The 26,362-nt window shown below is 47.0% G+C and overlaps 1 protein-coding gene across 3 annotated transcripts in view; it reads left to right on the top strand.

Moving 5' to 3' along the window:
• Positions 1-26,362, top strand: part of USP6NL (USP6 N-terminal like) — a 1,094,021-nt gene that overhangs the window by 888,825 nt on the left and 178,834 nt on the right. For all 3 annotated transcript variants that reach the window (XR_014981357.1, XM_085653483.1, XM_085653482.1), the window contains exons 8-9: positions 7,059-7,107; positions 19,517-19,637. Coding sequence is in view for 2 of the 3 variants with exons in the window: in XM_085653483.1 (XP_085509609.1) it covers positions 7,059-7,107; positions 19,517-19,637 (170 nt within the window). In the remaining variant the exon portion in view is untranslated. The remainder of the gene's footprint in view (positions 1-7,058; positions 7,108-19,516; positions 19,638-26,362) is intronic.

Raw genomic sequence — 26,362 nt, forward strand, 5'->3', positions numbered from 1 at the left:
TCAGATCATTCTTAAGGACAGAGCTATACCTTGTGTTCATAAGGTGAGGAGGGTACCCAACATGATGATGGGACCTCTCAAGACTGAACTTGATAGGTTGTTGAGTCTGGGTGTTATTGAGGAAATTGAAGCCTCAATGTGGTTGGCGCCCGTTGTTTTAGCCTCGAAGGATGGTGGTGCTGGGGTCAGGATGTGTGTGGACCTGAGAAGCCTGAATGAGTGGATCTGGGTGGACAGGCAACCTTTGCCAAATATTTCCGAGTCGTTGAGTATGCTTAAGGGGGCGTGCATTTTTAGTGTGCTGGACCTGTCCTCTGCATACCACCAGATCCCCTTGCATAAAGACTCGAGGCACCTCACCTCGTTTGTGACACCACTTGGAGCCTATCGGTTTTTAAGAATGCCATTTGGGCTGGCGTCAGCCGCAGCGTGCTTTCAAAGAATTATGAAGAAAGTGCTTGGTGAGGTGAAGAATATATTGTTTTTTCAAGACGATATATTGATTTATGGTAAGGATGTTGAAGGACATAATAGGACTTTGACGGAGGTTTTGGAGAGGCTTAAGGAAAAGGGGTTGACTGTGAAGAAAGAAAAGTGTCGTATTGGTGTTCACACTGTCACGTATCTTGGTCATTTGATATCGGGGGAAGGAATCCAGCCCAAGCTTGAACTTGCGCGGAGTGTGGTTGAAGCTTCTGTGCCAAAAGATAAAGAGCAGGTGAGATCGTTTCTGGGGCTTGCTGAGTTTTACTCCAAATTTGTCAAAGGGTTTGCGAGTGTAACTGAACCTATCAGAGTTTTGTTAAAAAAGGGGTCAGTCTTTGTGTGGTCGGAGAAGTGTCAGGAAGCTTTTGAGGTTGTCAAAGGGGAGATTGGAAAGATGCCCACTCTCGGTCATTTTGATGTTAATAATAAAACGGTCTTGACCACAGATGCCAGTCTTAAGGGGTTGGGAGCTGTTTTATCCCAAGTGGTTAATGGTGAGCAGAGGACGGTGGCTTTTGCCTCGAGAGCACTTAGGGATGCGGAGGTTAATTATTCATGCATAGAGAGGGAAGCCTTAAGTGTGTTCTGGGCTGTTCAGCATTTCAAGTTTTATTTGTGGGGGATACCATTTTTGGTGAGGACGGACCATCGCCCACTGGTGCAGATCTTTTCTTGTAGACACAGCGAACATATTACTCCTAGGATAAAACGTTGGAGTGAGGGGTTGCAGGAGTACAATTTTGTTGTACAATATATACCAGGTTCCAGCAATAAGACGGCGGATTGTCTTTCTAGATTGCCTGTCAACACAGTGAGTGGAGGTTGTGAGAGTGATGTTGTGTGTTGGGTGGTTGAGCCATCCTTGTCTTTGGAATCTTGGATTGAGGGGGTCAACAAGGATGAAACCTTGGAGTCACTAAAGGTCTGGGTGACTCAGGGTTGGCCGGACTGCAAAACCTTGGATTCATATATGAGAGCTTACTGGCAGGTTAGGGATGACTTGTCTTTTACTGGGGGTAATCTCATGAGAGGTGAGAGGGTGATTCCTCCAGTTGAGTTCAGGGAGAGGATTGTTAACACGGGCCATGAAGGCCATTTGGGGCGGAGTCTTACGAAGGCTAGAGTGAGAGAACGATACTGGTGGCCAGGGATGGATCGCATGGTTGAGGAGGTGGTAAGAGAATGTGTTTCCTGTGCCATTAGTGATAAGTCACATGTCGTTAGCAAGGCTCCATTGTCTCCTGTTTTGGTTCTGGATGTGGTCTGGTCAAAGTTGGGTTTGGATATTGTGGGCCCTTTTGAATTGCTGCCATCTTATGAACGTTTTGTTATTTTGCTGGTAGATTATACTTCTAAGTGGGTGGTTACCAAGTGTGTGAGTTCCGTGACCACGAAGGTGGTTATTGACTTTTTGAAAGATGTTTTCTCATTGGAGGGGTTTCCAAAGTTTCTTGTCACGGACAATGGTGTGCAATTTGTGTCCCATGAGATGGTTGAATTTCTCAGGGATCATGGTATTGTACATCAGAAGACAGCATTGTATGCTCCACAGGCTAATGGGTTGTCTGAGAGGATGAACAGGATGGTGAAAGATTGTGCTCAACGGGCATTGTCTTTGAGGGTTTCGTTCAGTGGGGTTTTGAGGGACATGTGGTGGGCGCATCGTACTACACCCAATGCGGTCACTCAGATTTCGCCGTTTGAAGTCTTGAGGGGCAGAAAAGCTACATCGAAACTTAATCCTTTTTGGTTGCCTGTGTCCTCTGGGCCTGTGGTGAGCAGAGAGGACTGTCATAGTAAAGTCTTAGAGTATCAGCACAAGTACAAGGCTGATTATGATCTGAGAATGAGGGTTAAGTGCAGGAAGTGGAATGTAGGGGACAAGGTGTTAGTGAAGAATCCTAGACATTGTTTGAAAGGAGAGTCTTCTTTCCTTGGTCCCTTTACTATTGTGACCATCAGGAAAAATGTAGTGAGAGTTGATTCTGGTGCTATGTGGAGCATGTCCAGATTGGTGAAGTATCATGGCAATTCTCGCAGAGATGATGTAGAAGGGGGTGTTTGTGAAAAAGGTGTGGAATCTTGTAGTGGGATTCCTGAGAGTGGGAGTGCTATGCCGTTTGGTGTGCGTCCTTCAAGAGAGAAACACATGCCAAGGAGATTCAGTGATTATGAGTTACAGTAATTGTGACTCTGAGTTGTATCTCCTTGGAAGGTAGATCCTGATTATGCTAATTTGGCAGATGTGAGTGTCATTTTATTGTACTTTTATTTTTATTTCCTATTTCCTGTATTTTGTTTTGGGGAATGTTCTTTGTATACTGTGTTTATTATTTTCTCTAAGTAGGGGGGATGTGTTGTAATCTAGTTGGAATGTTATTTCTAGAATATGGAGATGTCATATAGAATGTTAGTGGGGGAAGGTTCAGACTTGAGCTGGGGATCGTGATGAACGGAGTCTGTTGATGCCTTCTTATTCATATACTTGATTAAACATCAGATCAACCTCTCCTGTGTGTTCCGAGCATATTTTTAACAGGCTCCTTGCCGTCCCTGCCGCCACGGCCTTCCCCAGAGGCACCTCAGGTCCCCCACTCGTCCGTCAATCTTCCACCATTCAGGGGCTGGCCTTTTCTTCCTCCATCTGGATTCGGGGATGGCTGACTTAGTTTACAGCCGTCGCCCACGGAGGAATTGCTTTCCCCCCCACGACACCCTACGCAGGCGTGTGCGGCCTTTGCCCGGGCCATTTCCACGACCGCTGGCATTTTGCACATGGGCAACCCTGCCACCCCATTTCCTACGGACCATTTGCTGCAGGTTCTCCATCAGGGCTCTGGTGGACTGGAGCTGCATCTTCCCTTCGAAGCTTCGCTCCATAATTCTCTTCTGGGGGCATGGGGGCGTCCTGCCACGGGAGATCCGGTGCCACAGTCGCTCCTCCACTGCCACCGTCTGCTCCGCACGACCCAGTCTGCCTTTCTTTCCACCCTTCTACTCAGGGCCCTCTTCTGCAGACTGCTTTTCCTTCCTTACCTTTGGTGTTGTTTCCCCCGTCACGGGAGGCCCGACGGTTAGATACCTGGGGGTGGAACCTCTTCGCTTCTTCTAGTGCTGCTTTGCGAGCGCTCAACACGCTTTGTGTGTTGGCCAGGGCTACTTCTAGCTTGTGGGATTCCGTGGAGTCCCTTCTGTCTTGTGCCTCTGCGGAAGGTGTTCATGCTGATCTGCGACGCCATGTGATGGATGGCCGGGAGCTGGCCGCGTGTATTCTTCGTTCGGCCCTGGATGTTTCTGATGCTCTCTGCCGCACAATGGCAAGTTCAGTAACTCTCCGTCGTCATGCCTGGCTGAGGGATAGCGTTTTCCCTGAGAATGTAAGGGAGCGTCTTGTTGACCTACCTTTTGATGGGGTGCTTTTGTTTAACACCCATGCGGATGCTGCCATTCAGCGCCTCCTTGCGGGGCTCCGTCCTCCTCCCCCTCCTCCTCCTCCCCCTCCGTAACTTGGCTTTGGGTCCTTAAATTGACCCTTTTGTGCTGTTGGCTGCTGGTACAGCCCCTTCGAATTGTGTGGTTCTTTGGTTGTGGTCCACCCATATGTGTCCTCAGGTTGGGCCTTCGGTGTGTTTTTTGATTGGCTAATTGTTAAGCCGTCTGTGGTTCTATCTGCAGGTCCTTTTTGTTCTGTCCTCTGCTGCTGGATTTTTCCCTAAGAGGTGTTCCCATGTCTTCTTGGGACATATTATACCCTACCTTTATGTTCTGGTCCTCTACTGCGGGTTTTTCCCTTAGAGGTGTTCCCATGTTTTAGTGGGACGTATCATACCCTATGTGGGGTACTTGTAGCTATTGCATAGCTCTGTCCTGCTCTGGGAAGGTATGGTTGCCCCTTTTTCGGGTTCCCTGCCTTTCTTAGCATCATTGTATACCGCTGGTGTGGTCTCTTGTGTCTTGTCCGGGTGCAGCTTGCACTGCTCCGGGTTCTGTCATTCTCGGTGTTCACTACATCGCTTGGCAGTTTGGCATGCTGTCTATGGTGTCGTGTTGTAGCGTTTCCGCCTTCCTGTCAGGTGTTTCGGCCTGGTCCTCTGTCTGGTGTTCCAGGGGGGGCTGAGTTTCTCCTGGCTTTCCTGTGTTCTGGTTGACGGCTTGCTCCGTCCGCCGTATCTTCGCCTTTTTTTTCTTCTGGCTGGTCCCACTTCTTCTGGTGGGGTCGGTGTGTGTCTATTGAACGATCCTCTTTTGGGGCTTGTTCTTAGTTTTCCTGGCCTCTGCCCTCGGCCTGCGCCTGGCTTGTTCTGGGTGCTCTGCTCCATGGTGCTGTCCGCTGCCGGCTGTGCATGCCTGCTTGTTCTGCTCCACCGCCGTGGCCCTTGTTGTGCTACCTTGTGCCCCGGCCTCTTGTTCTGCTGGGGCTTTGCGCACCTGTGCCTTTCTACTTAGGTCTGCGTTCCTTGGCTGTGGAGCAGTTCCTGCTTCCTTGTGGCTGATGCCTGTTCAGCTGTCCTCTGTCGCTGTGTGTTTTCCTACGGCTGGCTCTGCCTCCGGTTCTACCTCTTCTCCTTGGAGTTGGGGGTCGTTCTTTCCTCCTGTGTGCTCCTCTGCGGCTGTCTGTCGCTACGAGGGTTTGGGGCCGTTGTACCTTGAATGGGCTTTGGGTCTCCTGGTTTTCCCTTCGCCTTGTTCGTGCTTACTTCTGCTTGGTGGGTGCTGGGCCGCCCTTCTTGTCCCAGTGGCACGTCCCCTGCTGGGGCCCTGTGTTTCTTCCTACTGGGGAGGTTCTCTCGCAGGCCCTCCTCCCCTTTGGGCATGGCTTGGGTATCTATTCTACGTTAAGGAATCTACGGCTAGTAGTCTCTATCAGATATACGAGGTACTTACCTTTGGTAACGATGTATCTGGTAGAGATGATTCTAGACGCAGATTCCTTCACGGCCCGCCCTTCCTCCCCGTTCTGCGAGGACCTTCAGTTTGGTTTTCTGAACTCGCCTCCCTGGGTGGCTTGTCTTCTGTGGGTGTCTGCTTCTGCCCGGACAGGATACTTCGTTCGGCTGGATTGTTCCACCCCTTCCCTTATGATACATGGTCGGTTGGTTCATGTGTGCTTCTGCATCCCTCCACCCTGGTTTTTCTCCAGTGTTGGGGCCTGCTTTTACTCTTCTCCGTTTTACTTGCTTGGGGTTTCTGATTACCTTACAGTCCTCGAAGTTGTTTTTTTTTTTTTTGCTTGTACCTCAGCCTTTTCGCTCCTTTCTGGGGATGCGGCCCTTCTTGGTGGTATCGTCTGGGGGTGAATTGCTGTTCCTCTTTTGTTCCGGGCGTGTTGCCCTTCGCTGTTGTGGATTGTGCTTGCAGTCTCTCTCTATCTTCTGCTATGGCGTTTTTCACATGCTTCTGCCTCCAGGGAGGATGTAGCCTTAGTTTGCAAAGATGTTCCTCAGAGCGGTGATCTGCTCCTTCACTGCCATGGATTTTACCGCTATTGCTTTTTGTATCTTCGTGCTTGGCACTTTTCCAACTGGTGTTGTTCCTCACCTTTCGTTTCTCTCTTTTCTGTTTCACCGATTTTTTGCTCATAGTTCCCACACTCTCCACAGTTTTGTTTGTGATGGCTCCGCGTTGTGGCGCGGAAAGGTTCTCCGAAGGAAACTGATGTCAGCGCGCCGGGGTGGGGCTTATGAAACCTCGCTGACGTCACGCCCGCGGACGACGTCAGGGCAGAGTCGCGTGGTACCGCCCCCCGGCACGCAGAGATACTGTTGCAAAGAAAGTTTTCCGGGTCCAGTCTCACTCCTGGGGATAATTCTACGTGAAGGAATCTGCGGCTAGAATCGTCTCTACCAGATACATCGTTACCGAAGGTAAGTAACTCGTACATCAAAAAACACCCCTAGATAGGGAAAGGTCGAGACATTACCTTCAAGTGTGTGGGCCCATTTTGAAGGTCTTGGAGCTAGTGGTGCGTCTTGCAGGTCAATTTCTCATGTGCATGGTGGACACATCCACCCAGACCTAGGGCCTCTGTTTTAGTTACTGCAGGCAGGATACACTGTCACAAATGTGGTGGATATTCTGTCCCTCGTATTATAAGTTCATTATATCCTATGGGTAGACAGGATATCCGTCCAGTTTGTGATGGAGAATCCCATCCGCCAAACTCTAAATCGTGTCCCTAGTGGTGAGTTAATTTCTGTTTTACTGGAAGCGATTCCCTGGCATGCTGAAGACAACAAATATAATTTTATTCAAGTTATGAGTCAGTATTTTTGAGTCCAGCACTGCAGAAACCAATGTTGTTCGTATGGCTTTTTTCTGCTTTTATTTTTAATTTTATGTATCATTCTCTTAAATGTAGTAAGAACTCTGATTAATCCTTTGCACTCTTGTTATTTTATGATACTAGAAAACTATATCCACATGATGAGGTTATTAATAAGCTTTTTTTTTTGTATTACAATTTTTGTTGTTGACTTTTGGGAACTGCATTTGGAGGGATCAGTTTGTTTCGATTCATTCACACACATTTCTCGACATTCTTAGGGATATTTTAACATTTTTTTTCTCTCTAGGCAGCAAGCTTTATTCCACGTGTTAGCTGCATATTCCCTATACAATACGGTAAGTTAAAATGCTCTTGATCAAAAATAAAGTGTGGATTTAATGTGTACCTACAGCAGTAACTGATCTAGACTATGCTCAATCGTATGCTTGTTTCATTAGAAGCATTGTTGTGCAGAAATTATTGTTTGTTTCTGTGCTCTGGAAAACACTTGGATCTAGCCACCCTTCTGCATATCAAGATTATCTAATAGAGACATCTAGCTGCAGATTCCTTATCTTCGATTCCTCCCCAGTCGCCAGACTGGATCCAGAATTTTTTTCAGTAGTACCTCTGCGCGTCGATAGAGGGCGTCAAGCGACTCCGTAGCTATGTCGTCCCCCAAATGTGATGTCAACGGAGTGCATATAACCCCTGCCCCTTAACCCGCTGACGTCAGTGCCTTCTTTTCCACGCTAACAATGTGAATCGAAACTGCAGCTCCACTGGCCATTGTTTGGCATACTTGATGTTTTTTCATCGATGGAGCAGTGTGCCCTTTTTTCTCCCTTCTTCAATATCCTCGGGGTTCAAGCCTTGTGAGTCTAGTAGATAACAGATGTTTGCCACGGACCTTCACTCTGTTTGTATGTGGTGCCTTGGTGAGCACCATGACTCTGAAGAGTGTGACTCCTGTCTCCAGCTTCGACCGAAAGCGCAAAGGGAACATTGCATGAAGCTCCTTGCAACGTGGATGTGTCAGTCATCAAAGTTTTCTCGTCGTCGTTGATCTCCTACATGCTGTAATGACCGACCGGGCATCCATGCTAGGAGCCATTCCCGTGGGCGTCATTCTCCTTTGCTGTCCGGAGGTAAGTCTCGGTGTCGGCGGTCGAAGCTGCGGCGCCACCCGCCTTTGTCGCCTACCGCTGGTCCTCACTCTTCTATTGAAGTGTCGGGCCATGGGTATGCCCAGTTTCTTCCCATCCTGGGGCTGGGGTGTCTTTGACCCAGATGAAACCGTATTCTCAAACTCTTCATTCTATTCTTGGATCATAACCTCCCACTGAAGTGCCCTGGGCCCCAAGGAAAAGCATGAGTTCGTCCCTGTGACCCCGTATGTGGGTTCTCCCCTGGCTTCAGGTCGGCCTCCTGTGTCGGACACCTTAGCGATGCCAGTCCACAGCCCATCGAGGCTCCCACCTTCGGCTCTTGCTTCTGGTCTGTTGAGTTTGATGTTGGACTCATGTCTGCCGGCCTCCATAGTGGTGCCATCGATGCTAATTGACGCTCTTTCCAACATTGAGACAGCGCCTTCTCTACACGGACTGGCTACGGTTACGCTGTCGGATGCAGCGCTGACCATCTCAGACTCCCTTCCTCTAGTTTTTCCTTTTTAGGACCATGGTTGTGGACGCACTACAGACTGTGTGGTGTGTCCCCATCCCATTTTGGGGACAGCACCACCCCCTATGCAGTCTAACTGGTTACTTGACTTTTGTGACGCCAGTGGTTTTTGGAATCTTCTCCAGCCTCAAGTTTCCTCCTGGTTTGGCTAGGGTGGCGAGCTCCGCACTGGCGGACATGCTCAATTTATTTTTTGTCGTACAGTATTTATAACTCCTTCTGTGAAGTTGTCAACACACCCTTTACTTGGCGTTCTACATCTTGACCAGTCTGACATTGAGCGTGTACTTCCTTGTGGTGATTGTCTTTTCGATATCCTACTAGGAGCTTGGCTAGACCAGAAACAGGGCCCCCTGTGGATCACTCTATTTCTCACAGGCATCGCCCGTCCCCGGGGGATCCCTCCTGTCTCCTTAGACATCCCTCTACTAGGAGCTTTGTGGTTCAGACTGCTTAGGCCACCCAAAATATTGATTTTCTCCCTCTTGTCCCTCTGGAGAAAGAGGCCAGGAAATATAACACTTGTACTAGTCGTATTTTCTCTTCTTCTAGCGCTGCCTTTGCTCTCTGAACACTTCTTGTGTCGTCGCCCCCTTCTCTCACGTCTTGTGGGACTCAGTGAAATGCCTCTTGCCCTCCCTTCAGAGGAAACTTGTTCCTCTGTTATGTGATGGACAGCAAGCTGCCACTCTTAGCATCCTCTGTGATATGGCTACCACCGATTCTGTTGGTCGGGCTGTGGCCTCTTCTATAGGACTACGTCGGCGCGAATGATTACGTACTTCCCGGTTTTTGGAGGCTGTGCAAACTACTTTGATTGGCATGCCTTATGATGTGCCTCCATTTTTGGCGCACATGCCGACTCAACCTTATGCCGGTTCAGAGATAGTCATGGCTGTGCAGAGTCTTACCTATTTGCTGTACTAAGGTTGTCGGGGACAGTTTGTTTCGCCTAGTTTTGACTCTTGTTCGCCTTCATAGGGCGAAGTACTCTCTCCCTACCATGGTTACCCCCATTGTGGTGTTCCTGCTTTCTGCACGTACTTTTCTTCTCAATTATGCTGTGAATAACAGGTTTAGTTTTCAGCCATCTGGAACACTTCTTGCTTTGCAGTCTCATGGGAGGCAGTTCTTACGGCTTCTTTCTGCCCCATGATTTTTCCTACCGAATGCTTACTCTGCGGCAGGTTTTCTGTTTGCGGATGCACTGTAGCCTTGTTCTCCATTTTCGGGGACTTGACCTTATTTTGTATGCCTTAGAGGCATTTTATAAGCTGCTGTGCACTTAGTATCCCTTATAGGCACTTGATTTCTTCTTTTCTCTGCCCCCTCCAAATGGGCGTCACTGTTACCACGGGTAAGCACGCTCTTGGCCTGGTTATCTTTCATTCTGGTCTTCGACTCTCTGTGGTGTGGACCTTCTTTTTCTTCTGTTTTACTCTGTGAGACACATGCCTACTCATACTATGTTCCTCTTAGTTCGGGCCTGGGTTCCATGGCTCCCCCTCCCTGGTATCGACATCTTGTTGGCATATTATTTCGATTGGGCTTGGGCGCTGTTTACTTGCATCCTCCCCCCTCTCATTAATTGTGCCCCTAATGCTGCTTATTTTATTCCGTCTGGTGTTCTTGTCTGTGTTTTTACCCTTTTGGTGTTCTACCCATTGACTTGCAGTACGGTCACTGCTGTTGTCTCCTGCGGTTTTGTTTTTTAATACATCTCTGCCATCGCATCTGTGGGGTAGCTGTCGTGTCTGCTGTTATTTCAGTTCTCTTCACCTGGAACACCAGTCCCCTTGATTGTTTGGATCCTTATCTGGTATCCTTATTTCACAGCGGCTGGGTTTCCCTTTCTATCCTATCTTCCCTGAAGTTTTCATGAAGCGTTGGTCAGGTTTCTTACCATTTTCACCCGCTTCCATAAATTGGGCAATGTGTTATTGTCATAATCGACTATCTGTCGCCCTTAAATTCAGCCGGTCCTTTGTTTCCCCCTGGCAGTCTTCTTTTTCTTCTCTTTAATAGTGGACTTTCCACATGCTGTTTGTTTTTTACTTCTCCTGCTACTGCCTGCTGTCATCCTTCCTCAGTCCGTGGCATTGGTTATTGGAGAGTTGGCCTTTTTTTTCCTGTAGTGGGCGATGTCTTCCACTTCTTGCTCTCTGAGGCATTGTTCTGTGGTTTCCCAGCTTTGTTTTCTGTCTCCACCTCGGTTACTGTCGTAACTTCCTCTCTTACGACAGTAGGATGTATTATCTCTGTCCTTCCTGGGTTACCTCTATTCTTGAAGTGTCCCTTGTTCCTCCACTTCTCGCTCTCCAGCTCACTGGTGGAGGACATGAGTTTCCTTTGGAGGAGTGAATATACTTTTTGTGTATCCCATATGACTTGTGTGTCTATGGGAATTTCAATGTTTTTTTAATATACATGTATATACCTTTCTCTTGAATTGATCCCTTATAGATGTCTTTTACTTCAGGTACTTCGTGTATATATATACGTGTGTGTTTTGCACATTTGGTCGTCTAGCCTTCTATATGGTGTATGTTGCTGCATTTACCTACACCCTTCTTGGTGACCTGGTTCAACCTTCTAGATTGTACTTGCCTGTTTCCTTCCCTCTCTTCAATGAGCGTCACAGTTACATTATTTTGGTGTATGCCTTATATATCTATCTAGGTTCTCTGTATAAGAGCAGTTTCTTTTTATCGTTCTTGTCTTTCTAGCAATGCTCTTCAGCATTCATTGTTCGCTTTTTTCTCTTTCTACATCTTTTTGTGATTGAAGGTCCCTTTTTTAGAAACTTTCTCAGGATAGTTTCCTTGACAATCGTTGGGTGCTCTTTATATGTTGTATGCATTCGTCGTGGTTGAGCATGCTGTGAATGTTCCTTCCATTTGTTTTAAGCTTGGACGCAATGGATTATTGTCCATAGTCCCTTTGCATTCCCTGATCATAGGTTGCATCCCTTTTTGGGGCTGCCTGTTTACTGGTTCTATACCATATTCCTCATGGCCTTGTAGCTTTCTACTCCCTGCGGGCTTCCCATAGTCCTTCTTGGAGATCAGTCCTTCGGTGCACATCTTGCTTCACCTATCATTTTTCAGATAGTCTGATCCCTTTCTATCTTTTGGACCAGCTTCTCCTATTTGGGGATCTTTGGTGAGGTCAGTTCGCAGCCCCTCCTCCAAGAAAGGTATTGCTTGGCTATCTGATTCTAAGATAAGGAATCTTAGGCTAAATGTCAGATGGACAAGTTACTTACCTTCGGCAATGCTTTATCTGGTAGAGACAGGATCTAGCCGCAGATTTCTTAAAGTGGCTCTGCGTTGTTGGCTCGGAAATGGTTACAATAGAAACTGACATCCATGTGTCGGGGGAGGGCTTACTTGGACTCTGTTGACATCACATTCGGGGACGACGTTGCAGTGTAGTTGCTCGACGTCCTCTACCAGCGCGCAGAGGTACTACTGACAGATTTCCTGATCCAATCTGGCACCGGGGGAGGATACTAAGATAAGGAATCTGCAGCTAGATCCTGTCTCTACCAGATAAGTCGTTACCAAAGGTAAGTAACTTGACCTATCAGTCATTTCAACCATATGCATCAGTGCATGGATGCATATTACCTTGCCAGAAGGGGACTTTAGGGGTACATAGAGTTTGGTGGAGCTGGAGGATCGCCCATGAATTGGCTGTTCTTCCAAATGTTTGCTGCTCTACTTGGAGTCAGGGGTAGCACTATATTTCTTATAGCAGAAACTCAGCTGGCACGTCTGTTAAAAACCTTTTATCTGGTGGCCAGCCCACCAATGGGCTGCCACTTCACAGTGACAGTCTATCCACCCTTCCTACAGTTACTTTTCCATACTAGTGTGCGCCATGCAAGCTGAGGCCTCTTAGGGAGTTTATTTTTATACTAGTACTAAACAATTTGATGAACAGAAACTTTAAACTTGGCAACCAGCAGTGTCTCCCTTCACAGCACAGCGATCCCTGCAAGGCAGGCAGGGATTTCCTTCTTATTTTTTTTTTTTAATTCTTTTTATTGGACATTTAAGACAAAGAAAAAGAAAAAGAAAAACAAGGGTCAGAGCATCATCAGTTACATGTTAACAGTACAGGATGAACATTATCACAGGCTTCCCAGGACATGACGAATGTCTTTGGCACATACTTGCTGGTATTATCCATACAATCTATGAATATAGGAACCTCTCAGCTCTTACTAAAGAACCCCCTATGGCACTGTCCACTGACGTCGGTATTGCGCCTACACCCCCCATATCTTTTCGGCCTTACGTGGGCAGCTCCGGCTCTGGTATATCACCCGCTCCGCACCCTGACACCAATCCATATCCTTCTCCCAGTCTTCCAATGTGGGGGTTGTCGCCGCCCCTCAGGCCTGGGCGATGTTTCTCTTGGCCACCCCCCCTTCAAGGGCCAGCCAAGTCTTGGCCCATTGCAGCCATGTCGTCTCACCCGTCACTCCAAGGATATGTCACCTCGATTTTAGTGGGACAGTCTCACCCACCACCTCTGTCATCTCGCACGTAATACCATCCCAGTATCCTTGAATTTTGGGGCAGGACCATAGAACATGAAAAAAGGACCCGGACTCCCCACATCCTCGAACACACTCATCCGTCGCACAGTTACCCATGCGTTCGTGGACCATGCGAGAGTCATAGGATCTAAGTAGAATACAAAGCTGGACAAGCCTAAAGCGTGCCCGAATGGCGATTTCTCTAGGGCTCTGTAAGGCCTCGGCCCAGTCATCATGCTCGAGTAGACCAACGTCCGATTCCCATGCCTCTCGTAGAGGACCCAAACAGTCCGGGGAGTTATTCACAAGCTTCTTATAAGTGAGAGATATTGCTTCATCAATCATGGGGTCTAGGAGGAGGTTTTCCTCCAGTGGTGAATACTCCTGTAGCGGAGTGCCATCCTTCAGGTGACAGTGGAGAGCATGCCGTAGCTGTCGGTATCTAAGGAACTCCCCACCCCCCCACCATTTGGAACTCCCCTCCCCCCCCCCCTCCCATTTGGAACTCCTCCCTCAAGGTGTCGAAATCTAGCTTCTTGCATCTCTTCCAAACATCCCCCAAGCGATCAATCCCAATAAGACCCCATTGTCGGAATCGCTTTAGTTGTTTCAGTTCGCTCAGCCAATCTCCATCCCTTAGAGGGGTCTGCTCTGTGAGCTTAGCCTCCCACCCCGTAGCCTCCCACCCCGTCATTTTAGTCGCATTATGCCATACATCGATAACCGTGCGGGTGTGAATCGGAAGGAGTGGGTTGCCTTTTCGTTTGCTATACAGCGGCATCAGATAGGTACCGCTACCCATTGCTAGCCGGTCCACTCTATATGCCGGTTCCTCAAGTGGAGAGAAGACCATCCGTTAATATTGACAAGCTGGGAGGCCCAGTAATATAATCCAATGTTAGGGACAGCTAGGCCCCCATCATACACTCCTTTCTAGAGTTTCTTGAGCGCTATCCTGGGGCTGCCACCCCCCCCAGAGCAACGTGCGCTCTTCGGATTCGACAAAGCGAAAAAATGCCTCCAGGATTCGAAATGGTGTGTTTTGAACCACGTGCAGTAGGCGGGGGAGAGCCATCATTTTAAAGAGAACTGCTCTGCCTGCCAAGGAGACAGGGAGTCTTCTCCAGTGGTCAGCATTGTCTGGAAGACGGTCTAGTTGTGCCTGTATGTTTAATCGCATGAACTCATGCTCTGAGTGTGTTATCCAAATGCCTAAATATTTAAACGTCTCCTTCCTCACCAGCTCTGAGCATACTGACGTTAGGAGAGGGAGCTCCCCTGCCAACGAGAACACTAGAGACTTGTCCCAATTAATACAATATCCAGAATATGTTCCTAATGATCGGTTGATATGAATAAGCGGTGGAACGTTTGGCGTGGGGGATGGGCGTACAGTAGAATATAGTTAGCATATAGGGATATACACTCCACCGAGATCAATTCCTCTGACCAGTGAATCCCCCCGAATCAAGACTGCTAACGGTTCCAATGCTAATGCAAACAGCATCAGAGAAAACGGGAAGCCCTGCCGCGTGCCCCGATGGAGCCTAAAGGCTCGGGATATAATCCCATTGACTCGAACTCGTGCCATTGGGGTTGTGTATAATAGGCGAATCCACTGCTGTAGCTTCGAACCCATCTAGATTTTATCCAGTACAGCGAACAGATAAGTCCTCTCAATGCAGTCAAACGCCATCTTGGCGTCAAGCGATAGAACGGCAGGCACATCCTGATTGCCTTGGGTCATCTGCATGAGACCGTAGAGGCGTCGCAGATTAAGCCTGGTACTCATATGCGGCATAAAGCCGGATTGATCTGGGTGAATGAGGGACTGGACAACCGTGCTCAGGCGGGTTGCAATGACCTTGGCCAATACTTTGGCCTCAAAATTCAAGAGGGAGATAGGTCTGTATGAACCACAGAGGTCATGTGGTTTACCTTTCTTCAGGATGACAACAATAGTTGCCATCCTCAGATCCTCTGGGAGTTGACCCTTGTCCCGTGCACCAAGAAACATATTGAGCATGTGCGGAGCTAATTTGCTCTTTGAGCACTTGTACATCTCTTTGTGTAGTCCATTTGGTCCTGCCGCCTTCCCGGACTGCGAATCACGTATGGCATTTTCTACTTCCTCTATGGTAAAGTCCAAGTCGAGCGTCACTCTATCCTCCTTCTCAAGCGTTGGCAGAGCCATGTCTTTGAGTAGCTCGTAGGACTCTGACTCCCCCTGCGTGGTGCGTGATTGATATATGACCTCGTAATACTCAGCAAAGACCTCTGCTAAGTCTGTGCCCGTGCCCCCTCCCCCCCACCGAGCCGGCCCCAGTCCTCATTTTGGAAACCCAATTACCACTCCGGTCCTCCTTTTCGAGCCAGGCGATTAATTTGTTGGCCTTGTCTCGCAGGCAGGAATTTTCAGTGGGGTTGAAGGCCCTCATCCCAAACTTAAAATGACCCCATTGGTAGGACTGGGGAAAACACTGAGAGGAGGAGTTTTGCCTTTGAAATAGGCATGTGAGCACACTTTCAGGCATCTGGACAGTCTATTATCCCCTAACTCCTGCCCCTACGGTCAGATTCTACTTAGGAAATATAGGAATCGGAGCGGTCATCGCTTCCGTTTGCTACTTCTATTTTCTGATTGTATTTGTCTTGATAGGTGAATATTATTTGGCAGCAATAAAATAAGTTTCAGGTGTGTTCAGAATTTTCTTCTAGAGCTTGTTGAGAAAACTGCTACTAAGTGAAACGTGGAAATCCGCTGTCCCTGAGCCATCAGAATTGCATATTTATGGCAACCATGCTTTGGCAGCCTGGAAGTTGGACAAACTAGCTTTTATCTGAGTTGTATTTCCATAGCTCTGCATTTTCAATTGTATGTATAGAATGTTGGTTACAGTTTCTGAAATGTTATAATTCTAGAAGTTCAGACTGAAATCTCAATTTTGTTTAATGAATGAATGTCAGAAAATCTATTCTTATTACTCTGTGATACTATTGTACTTCACAATGGAATTTAGCGTGTACTACAATAATTGTTAAAGAATCAAAAACAATGGGAATGTTCGAAGACACTGAAATATTGGGGTGAAATCAAGAGGGTCATGGCGCAGGTAACCGCATTCGAGGTCCCTCTGACTCGGCAATGGGTCCTGTTAATGATTGCCGGGGAGGAGCATTGGCCTAGGTACACCAAAATATGGTTAGCACTAGCGGCGGTAGTTGCAAAACACAACATGGCAAGGTGTTGGGAGGCCCGGGCATTGCCAAAGGTAGTGGACTGGCAAACTGATATGAACTGGCGCTGGCTAGCAGAACGAACAATATATGAAAGAAGAGGAAGCCCAAAGAAATGGGGGAAAATATGGGGACAGTGGCAGGCATACAGAGGGCTGTAAGTGTGGCTCTAGACAAGTGGGACGGTCACCTATCTCCTCTGTGGTTTCCTCTCCATGTGTATAATGTCAAATGTATACTCATTGGTCGAATTTTACCTGTATCAATTGTATTACTGATGTAACTGCTTGTTGTGATGTTTGCAATAAAAAGATTTATATAAAAAATAAATTCCATATGGTCACAGCTGCCTCTATCACTGTATGGTTGATCAGCCATCTTTAAAATGGTTTCTCTGCTAGAGTATAGTATCGGCTACAGAACTTCCCATATACCATCCCCCGCTCATGGTTCACCCAGCTGAACGCAATCTTTAATAAGTTCCTATGGCAGGGAGGTGCGATTCGAGTGGCATTGAATACCTGCACACAATCGACCTACTGCAGAGGCATCGAAGCGTCTGATATATATGCATATTATGCCGTGTCCTATCTCCTAGTCATCAATGAGTGGTGGTACGGCTCTCAGTCGGACCCGGCCTATGCTGTAGAGCGGCTGGCAATGGAGGGCACCCCCGTATAGAAATTCCTCTATAGTCAGATAAGTTTAGATATCCTCCCCCAGCTAGCAAGACAGTTATACAATTATGGCACTATATGCTTGACTCAAACGACCCCCCTATGGCAGGGCACATACTTGCCTCCGGTCTCCGTACTTGCGGGCTTTCATCACTGCGACCTCCTAGGAATCTCCACATTAGGTGACAATATACAAGGTTGCACCCTTAAATCCTTTCAACAATTACAAATAGAGTTCCAATTACATAAATCACAGTTCTATCGATATATACAATTACGACACACCCTAACCCCCAAAATTTGTCAATTAAAGGTACTACCTGAGTTCCATGCCCTAGAGGGCTGGCTATTAATGGGGGACTTGGGGGCACACAAGATCAGAGAAATCTATCAGACCCTGACCACCCACACACGAAATACACTACATTAGACCAGATCTGCCTGGGAGACTGACCTACCCGACCATGACCAATGACGATTGGACCAAGGTCCTGGCTAGTCCTCGGAACTCGATGTTTTTTTCACGATACCGCCTTATTCAGTTTTAATATCTTTATCGTGCTTACTATACTCAATCCCGTCTGTGGAAAATGGGTGTCATCCATCCCCCCCCATGTCTTCTCTGCAGGGGTGCCAAAGGCACATTCCTACATATGGTCTGGAGCTGTGAGGCGCTACAACAATTTTGGTGGAAAATCACGTCCTGCCTGGGTCATGTCCTGGCCAGGACCATTCTGTGCGATCCCAGACTGCTGTTGCTCCATAGTACAGAAGAGATAGGCGGAAACTGCTATAAACAACATCTGCTGTTCCTGGGCCTAACTCTGGCCAATAGGGATATAGCCCAACTGTGGAAGGCGGCTTCTCCACCAAGTATGGGAGGATGGAAAAAAGCTATGGACAGATGCATGGGTGCCGAGATTGCGTCTTCCAGGCACGGGGCTCCTCAAACAAGCATAGGAAGATTTGGTCTGGCTGGGCAACATATCTAGGCATTGACCTACCACCTGTGCCACACCGTGATCCTTCATAACGCCCCTTGTCACATATATGATTCATCAGTACGTCACAGACCGGTAACCTTGAATGCAGATACACACACACGTATGCCTATCCGGTTGCGGGTAATCAGTGAGGTTCAGTGCTTCCCATCAGTTGATAGGCCTGACGTTCAACAGGCTAATTTGTTATTGTTTTCTAAAACGTGGTACATTCTATATCGCTCATTATTTGCAATGTATGCTTTGGGCATCACCCATCATGTACCCTTAAAAATGAATACAATTTGTTATGAAAAAAACCCAAAATACATTCTATCAAGCCTATAGATGTTCTATTCTTGTAAAAAAGATAAATCTCACCTTGTGCTGGAAACCCACTACATAGTTTCTTACCATTATGAAAAACGTTATATTAGGGCCACAGGACGTTTGCACCATAAAAATGTTTAACTTATCTTCAAAAATGGATGTGAATAAACTTCTTTAAGCTTAATCTAGAGAAAACCAAAGCAGCCCTCATCAAGAGTTCTCACAAACCCTAATATAACATTAAATGGCTATCTTAGTGTTGCATTAATGGCTTCCTTTCTGCCCAGTTGAAGAAGCTAAATCATTGTGACTCTGCATCAGTACTCATCTTTCATGAACAAACCAATTGCACACACTGCTATAGTTGCTATGGCCTCTGCGTGCTTAAGAAAATAACTTTAACCTCTCCTACCTCCAAAGAGATGCACACTGTTGTAAAGTCTGCTGTCATCTCTATCTTGGACATTTGGAACATCATTCTCTCTGGCGTTCCCAGTGCACATGAAAGCAATTCTACATTCAATGGCTTCCTATAGAAGGAAGAATACAATTCAAGTTGCTGTGCATCACTTTTAAGGCTATTCACACCCAGCACTTAGTGTCTTGGATCTGTTTTCAAATCTGTGCAGTGTAATAAGAACTTTAGAAAGTATGACCAGTTTAGAAACAAAGTCTCTATGCTTCTGAGCGGCCTTGTCCATTTGGAATTCGCTACCTTTTGGCCTAAGATGCTCAGAAGACCTCCAGTTCTACAGAAGACTAAACAACCCAACTTTTAAAATTACATTTGGTCTAGTCACTTTCACCTACCTTAAACTAACCTTTCCATCTCTTTTTTGTACTTTTCCCCTCTCCGCCTCCATCCTAATCTTGAGCCTTCTCATTCTGTCCCCCGTGCTGTGTAAACTCGATCTAGTCACCTTTGCACTACTCTCAGACACATGTCACCACTAATTTCAACCACCCTTTTCCCCTGTATGAGGTCCCCCTCTTCTTGTTTCACTATCTTCAAATTGATGGTTCTTTGTTACTTTCCCTGCTGCTGACTTACAACATTCTCTTGACAAGTTACTGTCTGATGGTTTTCACTACATTTTATTTGCAGAGACTGCTGTTAAATTATTTATCTGCTTTTATTTTGACAATGTACTTACATGTTCTTGCTAGTCCTTTATAAGGGATTGGCATCGCTTCATCGTTGTTCTGATGTACAGTAAGCTGACACACGCCCATCAGTGTTGCACTTTATAAAAATCTGAAATAACTAAATGTTTGAAAATTAAATTGCAATTGCCCTACTATTGCTTTTTAGGAAGTTGGCTACTGCCAAGGAATGAGTCAAATCACTGCTTTGCTCCTCATGTACTTAAACGAAGAAGATGCCTTTTGGGCCCTCGTAAAACTGCTCTCTGGTCCTAAACATTCCATGCACGGTAAGGCATATAGGCAATACCAATAATTTATCAATGTAGAAATGCAGTTTTTCCAAAATACATTTTTAAATACTATTTTTTTTTCTCCAGAATTCGTTTGTTTTATTAAAATTTGTGAAAAAAGTGCTGATGTTCAGTGGTGGCTCCCCCACTAAGGCGGAGGAGCGTTGCCCCGCTGCTTTTTGCAGTGAAAAAAAAGGAAAAATAAAATGATAACCCAGGGTTATCATCATTTTAGTTTTCCCCGTTGCGGCGTCTTTGTAGGGCAAGGTTGCTCTCAAAGTAGGGGGAGGAGTTGTTTGCCTGCCCTATGTGACTGCTTGGCTGGCCCTCTCTGGCCACCCAAAACAGTCATGCGCACATATTGTGTTCTCCATACAGGCTACATTACAGCCTGCGTGGAGAACATGCCTACCCCCCAGCCCCTGGCTGAGCGCTGTGTCACTGCGCTCAGACCAATCACAATGCTGCATTGCAGCATTGTGATTATTTGCAGGGAGACTGGGAGCCCTGGTACTTCCTGTCTCCCCAAGAAGCCAGGAAGAGGACGAAGGAGAGGTGGCGGACAGCCGGCCGGCCGGGAGATAAGTGATTTATTTAACCTATTTCCCCACCAGCCCCACTGTTGGTAGCAGCTGCCGCTGCTGTTGTTTATAGTTGTTTGAAATGATAGTACAGTAGACGTTTTTTGAAATTGACAACAATTCTTCTGCAACATTACTTACTCTCAGAGACTTTCCTGCATCCGCTCTTGTAGGATCCTTGTTTCATGCGTCATTTGGTGCCCAGGCATGCTGGTACTCCTCCACATCCTCCTCACCATCTATCATATCATATTGATACTAATTGGTATAAATTTAGTAAAATGCCTGGTCTGTTTATGATTGAGACTCACAACAAATTCCCAGAACTTCAGAGGGAGTGGTGCTCAGATGATATTATGGATTCTTTTTTGGCTGTAAGTTACATATGCGGACCGTAGGTCCATGTAGGTGGATGTTGAGGTCTCTGCCCACTGCAGGAAGAAGGGTTTGGGGAAAGGCTCTGAGAACTGCAGGACCATGATTCTTTGAGTATCTTGGCCCCTACAACTGAAGTACTAATCAAAACGGAAAATGAAGAGAGCACGCAGCGGATCTACTCAATACACAAGCACTTCAAGTGAAAGTTGCATTATATTATCCTGTGAAATACAACAGTACACCCTCTCTGGGAGGACGTCCTGTGAGACAGGAAGTGGTAGTGAAACTTGAAGTACATAACCTCAAAGCTGTCCTTGCTTCCTTTTTGTATTTCCATGTTGAGATTTCCTTGCTTACCTTTCGCCTGTGCAACTTTGTTTCTGAAACCTAACAAGACAGTTCAATTTATGTAAGACAAACTAAATATTGACCTTTAATTAAATCCTCAACTTTTCATCATATTAGCAATTTCAGTTTATTCCTTGTCTCAACAAATTTCCCAAAGAACTCGTAATAGGTGGCTGTAAATGCCTCCAGCTATAATAATTCAAAAATATATTTGACTTTGTTTACATTATAAACTTTCTTCTCTCCTAGATGTAGATTTAAATAATTTCTCCAAAAGACAATCCCAATCAGTTTTCTCCCTACTTTTTAATTCTACAACGTAACTAACATTTGGATGAGTGCTCTTGAATGGGCATGTTATTGACAGTTTCACTGGATTTATTACATGATAAAACTGAAATGAGGCAAAACTGATCCAAGGAAGAAGCCATCTACCAAAGAGTAGAATGTCAGGTGAATATTAGGTCGTGGGATATCCATATCTCCAGCATGACGAACATAGCTTCAAACACTGTGTGGTGATGGTATAAGGAACATTCTACACTTTGGGGTTCTCCTTATTTAATGAAAAATCATTTCTTATTCAAAAGCTACAGGTTATAAAGGCAGCAGCAGGCACACAAAAGCTTAACTTTATGCATTGAAAAATGTATACTCCTGGTATATAATCTCCTCACCTGTTGATAGCAAACCTGTTAAAATTTCTGTTGGAGATCACACTCTGCATTTTTATTGTGCCATTTTCTCGCCTCAGGGTGAAAGTAGCAGAAGTGTTGAAAGGCCTGATATTCAAGCAAGGGGATATTGAAACAATAACTGCTCCTTGGAATGTTCTTTGACATACTTGGGAAACAGTCTCAAAGGATGCTACTCCATTAACAATGCTCCAAAATTTGTTGGGTAAGAGACCCATCGGTACCACAGATGAACACAGAATGTTAGCTTGTAGCAGTTTGTCCCCAAAAGGTACTCTTACATGCCATTTCTCCAGTCATTTACACTTGGAGATGACCATACAGGCCGACATGGTACAACAGTATTCTTTGCCTAGCGAAAATAAAACCATAAATGTTCTGGTGTGGAATTTTTGTGCTCCATTTCATCCCTCCTAGCTTCTTCTGGCTCACCCTCCATCTGTTATGTTTCTGCACTTGTGGGGTATGATGCAGCTAGGAAGCTTGGAAATATTTTTCTTCTGTTAACTTACTTTTTTTCAAGGGCTTTCTTGAGTACTACACAACATAGGATTCAAAGATTCAAATCCTACTTCTCTGAAGCAAATTTTAACTTTTTGTGTACTCTGCACTGTCATGAGCATCTCAGGCGCACATATTAGAAATTCACATCATTGGAAACTCGGAGATTCCTTTTTTTAAATGCAAAGTGGTAGTAAATACGTGTTTTCATGGACTGCTTGCTGTCTTCTTCCTGGATTTGTATATCAAATCAGAGAAGTCTCTGGAGTCTCAAGAATTATCAGTGCTAGTGGCATCTCTGCGTAGTGTGATCTCAAAGTGTAAGGATCAGCCCAGCACAAGGCAGTTCCTTCAGATCCATTCTAGACCTAATACAAAGAATGTTTCAGTGGGAAATTAATCATGTCCCCAATGCTTGTAGAGCCTGAATCAGTTATCTAAGGTCTTTGTTGTCCCAGACAGACCCATCCTGAATTCTTCCAGTCTTCATGCAGTAGAATGTGTTCATCCTGTACTGAAGGTCTGTGCTTCTGTGTTAACAGTACTGGAACCTCCTACCAGCTTGCATGGTAAAGAGGGGAGGCCTCAGCCCATAAGAAGTCTAGGATAGACAGTTGTCAAAAGTAGCGTAAGCCAGATAAGAGAAGTGGCTATAGTACTATGAAGCACCAGAGTCCCCTACAGACCAGAATCGAATGCAGAGTTACTCAGAGATGCCTCACAGACGCCTATAGGGTGCATGGTCTTGAATGATGTGTATTGAGCAAAATATAAAATTCTTCATGTTCTTGCCACCTGCACATTGTATGCATCACATTAACTCTCCTGGGGTTACAGCCATCAGGAGTTCAATTTTCCTAATGCCCGTGGTCCATCAGCTCAGCCCCATGCTTCTCGGTAGCAGGATCTAGTGGAATGTTTAACACATTATAAAATCACTTTCATGATAGATTTACTTAAACTGCTTCCCCGCCAGCCCCCCCACGTGACTTAGCAGATTGTTGCCCTACTTCCGTAAGCGACTTTGATCCTATGGATTCTAATGTGGCAACAGGTATTCAAATGTGTGACTCCACAGCACTGATCCTACTGCACACAGTTTTTACCAATTCTGACGCAGCCATGGATATGGACACAATGTATGATTACCTAAATAAAGTCCAGCTCATACATGCCCTGATAATTGTTTTTTACTCTATAATCTTTAAAGTCACTCGCCACCTTCACTAATCTTCATCTCCAAGAATGTCAATGTTGCACGGTTTTTGCTGAGTGGATCTCGACCGTGATTCGAGAGGCGGCCTCAGATGTTATCTGGACTATACAACAGCACTGAAACTCAAACAACATTTAAGCGCATGCAGTGGTCCTGATCTTGCAAATCTTTCAGTTCGAGGCATGTGGGCTGCGGAATTCATATCTGTGCATAGATCGCCGCCTAGTGTTGGGTCCGGATGTTTGCACGTTGTTGTCCTGGAAGAGTCTTCGAAGTATCCTGGGATAGGTGACTCCTCCCCTGGACTACAGTGTGCATGGGCATCCTCTCCATCCTCAGATTGTTTTTTTCCGCCATTGGGTTCGGATGTGCTTATCTTGACTCAAGTTAGGAAAAACTTTTTTTCAGGCCAAAAGGCCTTTAGTTCGCGTCGGTACTGTTCCCGATCGGTATCGATAGTTATTTGTTAGTCTACTAACTTCAAGACCAACTCTTTTCGCATTATATCCGACCATCGACCCGACTTCGACGATGGAATCGAGGACACCATTCAAGCGGTGTCCTGTATGCAATGCGAAATATCCCCATGTCGACGTCCACCCGGTGTGCAACAAATGCCTTTCACCGGATCACGACGAGTCCACATGTATGGCCTGTGCCCGATTCCGATCCAAAAAGACTCTCCGGAATCGACGAGCAGCGAGACTTGAAGCGCAGCAAGCGGCACCGGCCCCGACCAACATCTTCAGCGCCGAGGACGAAGATGTGGAAGACGTGGAGAACCTACCCTCCAGCCCTGCTTCCGAACACAACTCCGGATCGGAAGACATCGAAGAACGACTCTTTCACAGAGACGAAGCCGACACCGAGGTAGGAGACTACAATGAGGCCTTAGGGGCCGAAGAGAGTAGCTCCGGTGACGAGCAAGGCCTACCCGTACAGACGGAGGATATCCCAGCGCGTCAGTCTATGGCTCCGGTCGAGGGATCGCCTTCGGGCCTTACCCAAGACCTATCCCGCAGTTCTTCGGCCCCGCCCTCTGGCCCGGCCTCGGACATTCAGCGGCAGCCATTACTACCCAAAACGACTGGTTTCCCTTCATCGAAACCGAAAGCCGTATCGGTTCCACAGAAACCGAAACTAAAAGTAACACTGGTCGGATCGAGGCCCACCACACCTTCGACGCCAGCCAAACCCGTCGGCACCGACCGCACCAAACGGGACTTCGGTGCCGAGCTCGCAGCAGCCGACGTCGGCGCCGACACAGGGAAAAAGGCCATCGGTGCCGCCAAACCGCCTCGGCTCCCGGCACCGAAACAATCGGCTCCAGCCACAGTGGTCAAAATAGCTGCTGCGTCTCACACTACTTCCAAAGCAGCACCAAAGGCACAATCATCGACGCCGTCGACAGCTACTACCTCTCCTCGACTCGATGACCCCGTGGCGCTGAAAAAGTCCACGCCTGCCTCTACAGAACCGGTCGGCGCCAAAGAACCGTCGGCGTTCCAGGTGCGGCAAGTTGCAGCATCCTTGCAACGCATCAAGGAAAAGGCAGCCCTACAGGACCCTTCCGGCTTCGAGACGAAAAAAGCTCAAAAAGCTTCTCCGGCACCAGCCAACATCACTTTTGGCCTGCCGCCATCCACGGCACCCAAAATGTTCGAAATCAGAACACGTGTCACCCACACTAGGATCACACCTGCCGAACGCTCTCCTACGGAGACGTCACCATCCCACATCATCGATGCCGACACCGGCAGAATGATGTTCCACAAGCGGAGGATAACTTCCGAGCCAGCTTTGGACTCCTACCGGATCCCTCTAAAGAAAAAGCTGCCAGTGGATTCGGAACCAGTTCTTTACAAACCTATCCATACCTCTTATCAAGATCCACAGACCTTCTCTCCAACACACTCTGAAACCGACGTTTTGGAGGACTACATGGGTGACCACGTCCCCTACCCCGGAGACATGGACCCTGACGGCCAACAGGACCCTGATCAGGCTTGGGATGACCCTGCAGACCCGGGTGCACATATGGATACACAGGACACGCAGCTATATGGCGCGAAAACATCTCCCACAGAGGACACTGCCGCATTCAACGCCCTTATTGAACGTGCTGCGGCCAATCATGGTGTGCAACTCCACTCCGACACAATCGAGGACGATTTTCTAATGGATACTTTCGCATCCTCAGAACGGAATATCAAAACTCTACCCATGTTGAAAGGTGTCCTCAAACCAGCAAAGGACATTTTCAAAGAACCCACCAGGGCACGAGTAATAAACCCCAGGATCGACAAAAAATATAGGTCGGCGCCTGGGGACCCTACCTACATTAGAGGCCAGTTGCCTCTGGATTCCATCGTAGTCGCCAATGCTCGCAAACGGGCGCACTCACAGACAACTGGGGATGCTCCTCCCCCGGACAAGGAGTCCAAGGTGCTAGAGACCTCCGGCAAGAGGGTTGCAGCCCAGGCAGCTAACATATGGCGTATTGCCAATACTCAGGCGCTCGTAGCTCGCTACGATCGCACACACTATGACACATTAGAAACATTACTCCAACATCTCCCTGACCAATACAAAGAGGGAGCAGAGATCCTCATCAGGGAGGGACAACTTCTCACTAACGCATCCATTAAGTGTGCACTGGATGCCGCAGACACAGCTGCCAGAGCAATAAACACTAGCGTCATGTTACGACGACACGCCTGGTTGCGAATCTCCGGATTCAAACCGGAGGTTCAGAATAACATCCTCAATCAGCCGGTCAACCCCGACTACTTATTCGGACCAGAGGTTGACACCACCCTAGAAAAAATAAAAAAGGACACAGACACTGCAAAGTCCATGGGGGCTCTCCAAACGCAGATCTTTCGGAGTGGCTCCTTTCGTCGCCCCGGAAATAGAGGAGCAGGTAGAGGACAGGGGTCACAGCAAACCTACAACAAGGGCAACACCCAAAGTACCTACGATAAAAACACCCGGGGTGGATAT

Source organism: Triturus cristatus, chromosome 4_1 (assembly GCF_964204655.1).
Source record: "Triturus cristatus chromosome 4_1, aTriCri1.1, whole genome shotgun sequence".
NCBI lineage: Eukaryota > Metazoa > Chordata > Amphibia > Caudata > Salamandridae > Triturus > Triturus cristatus.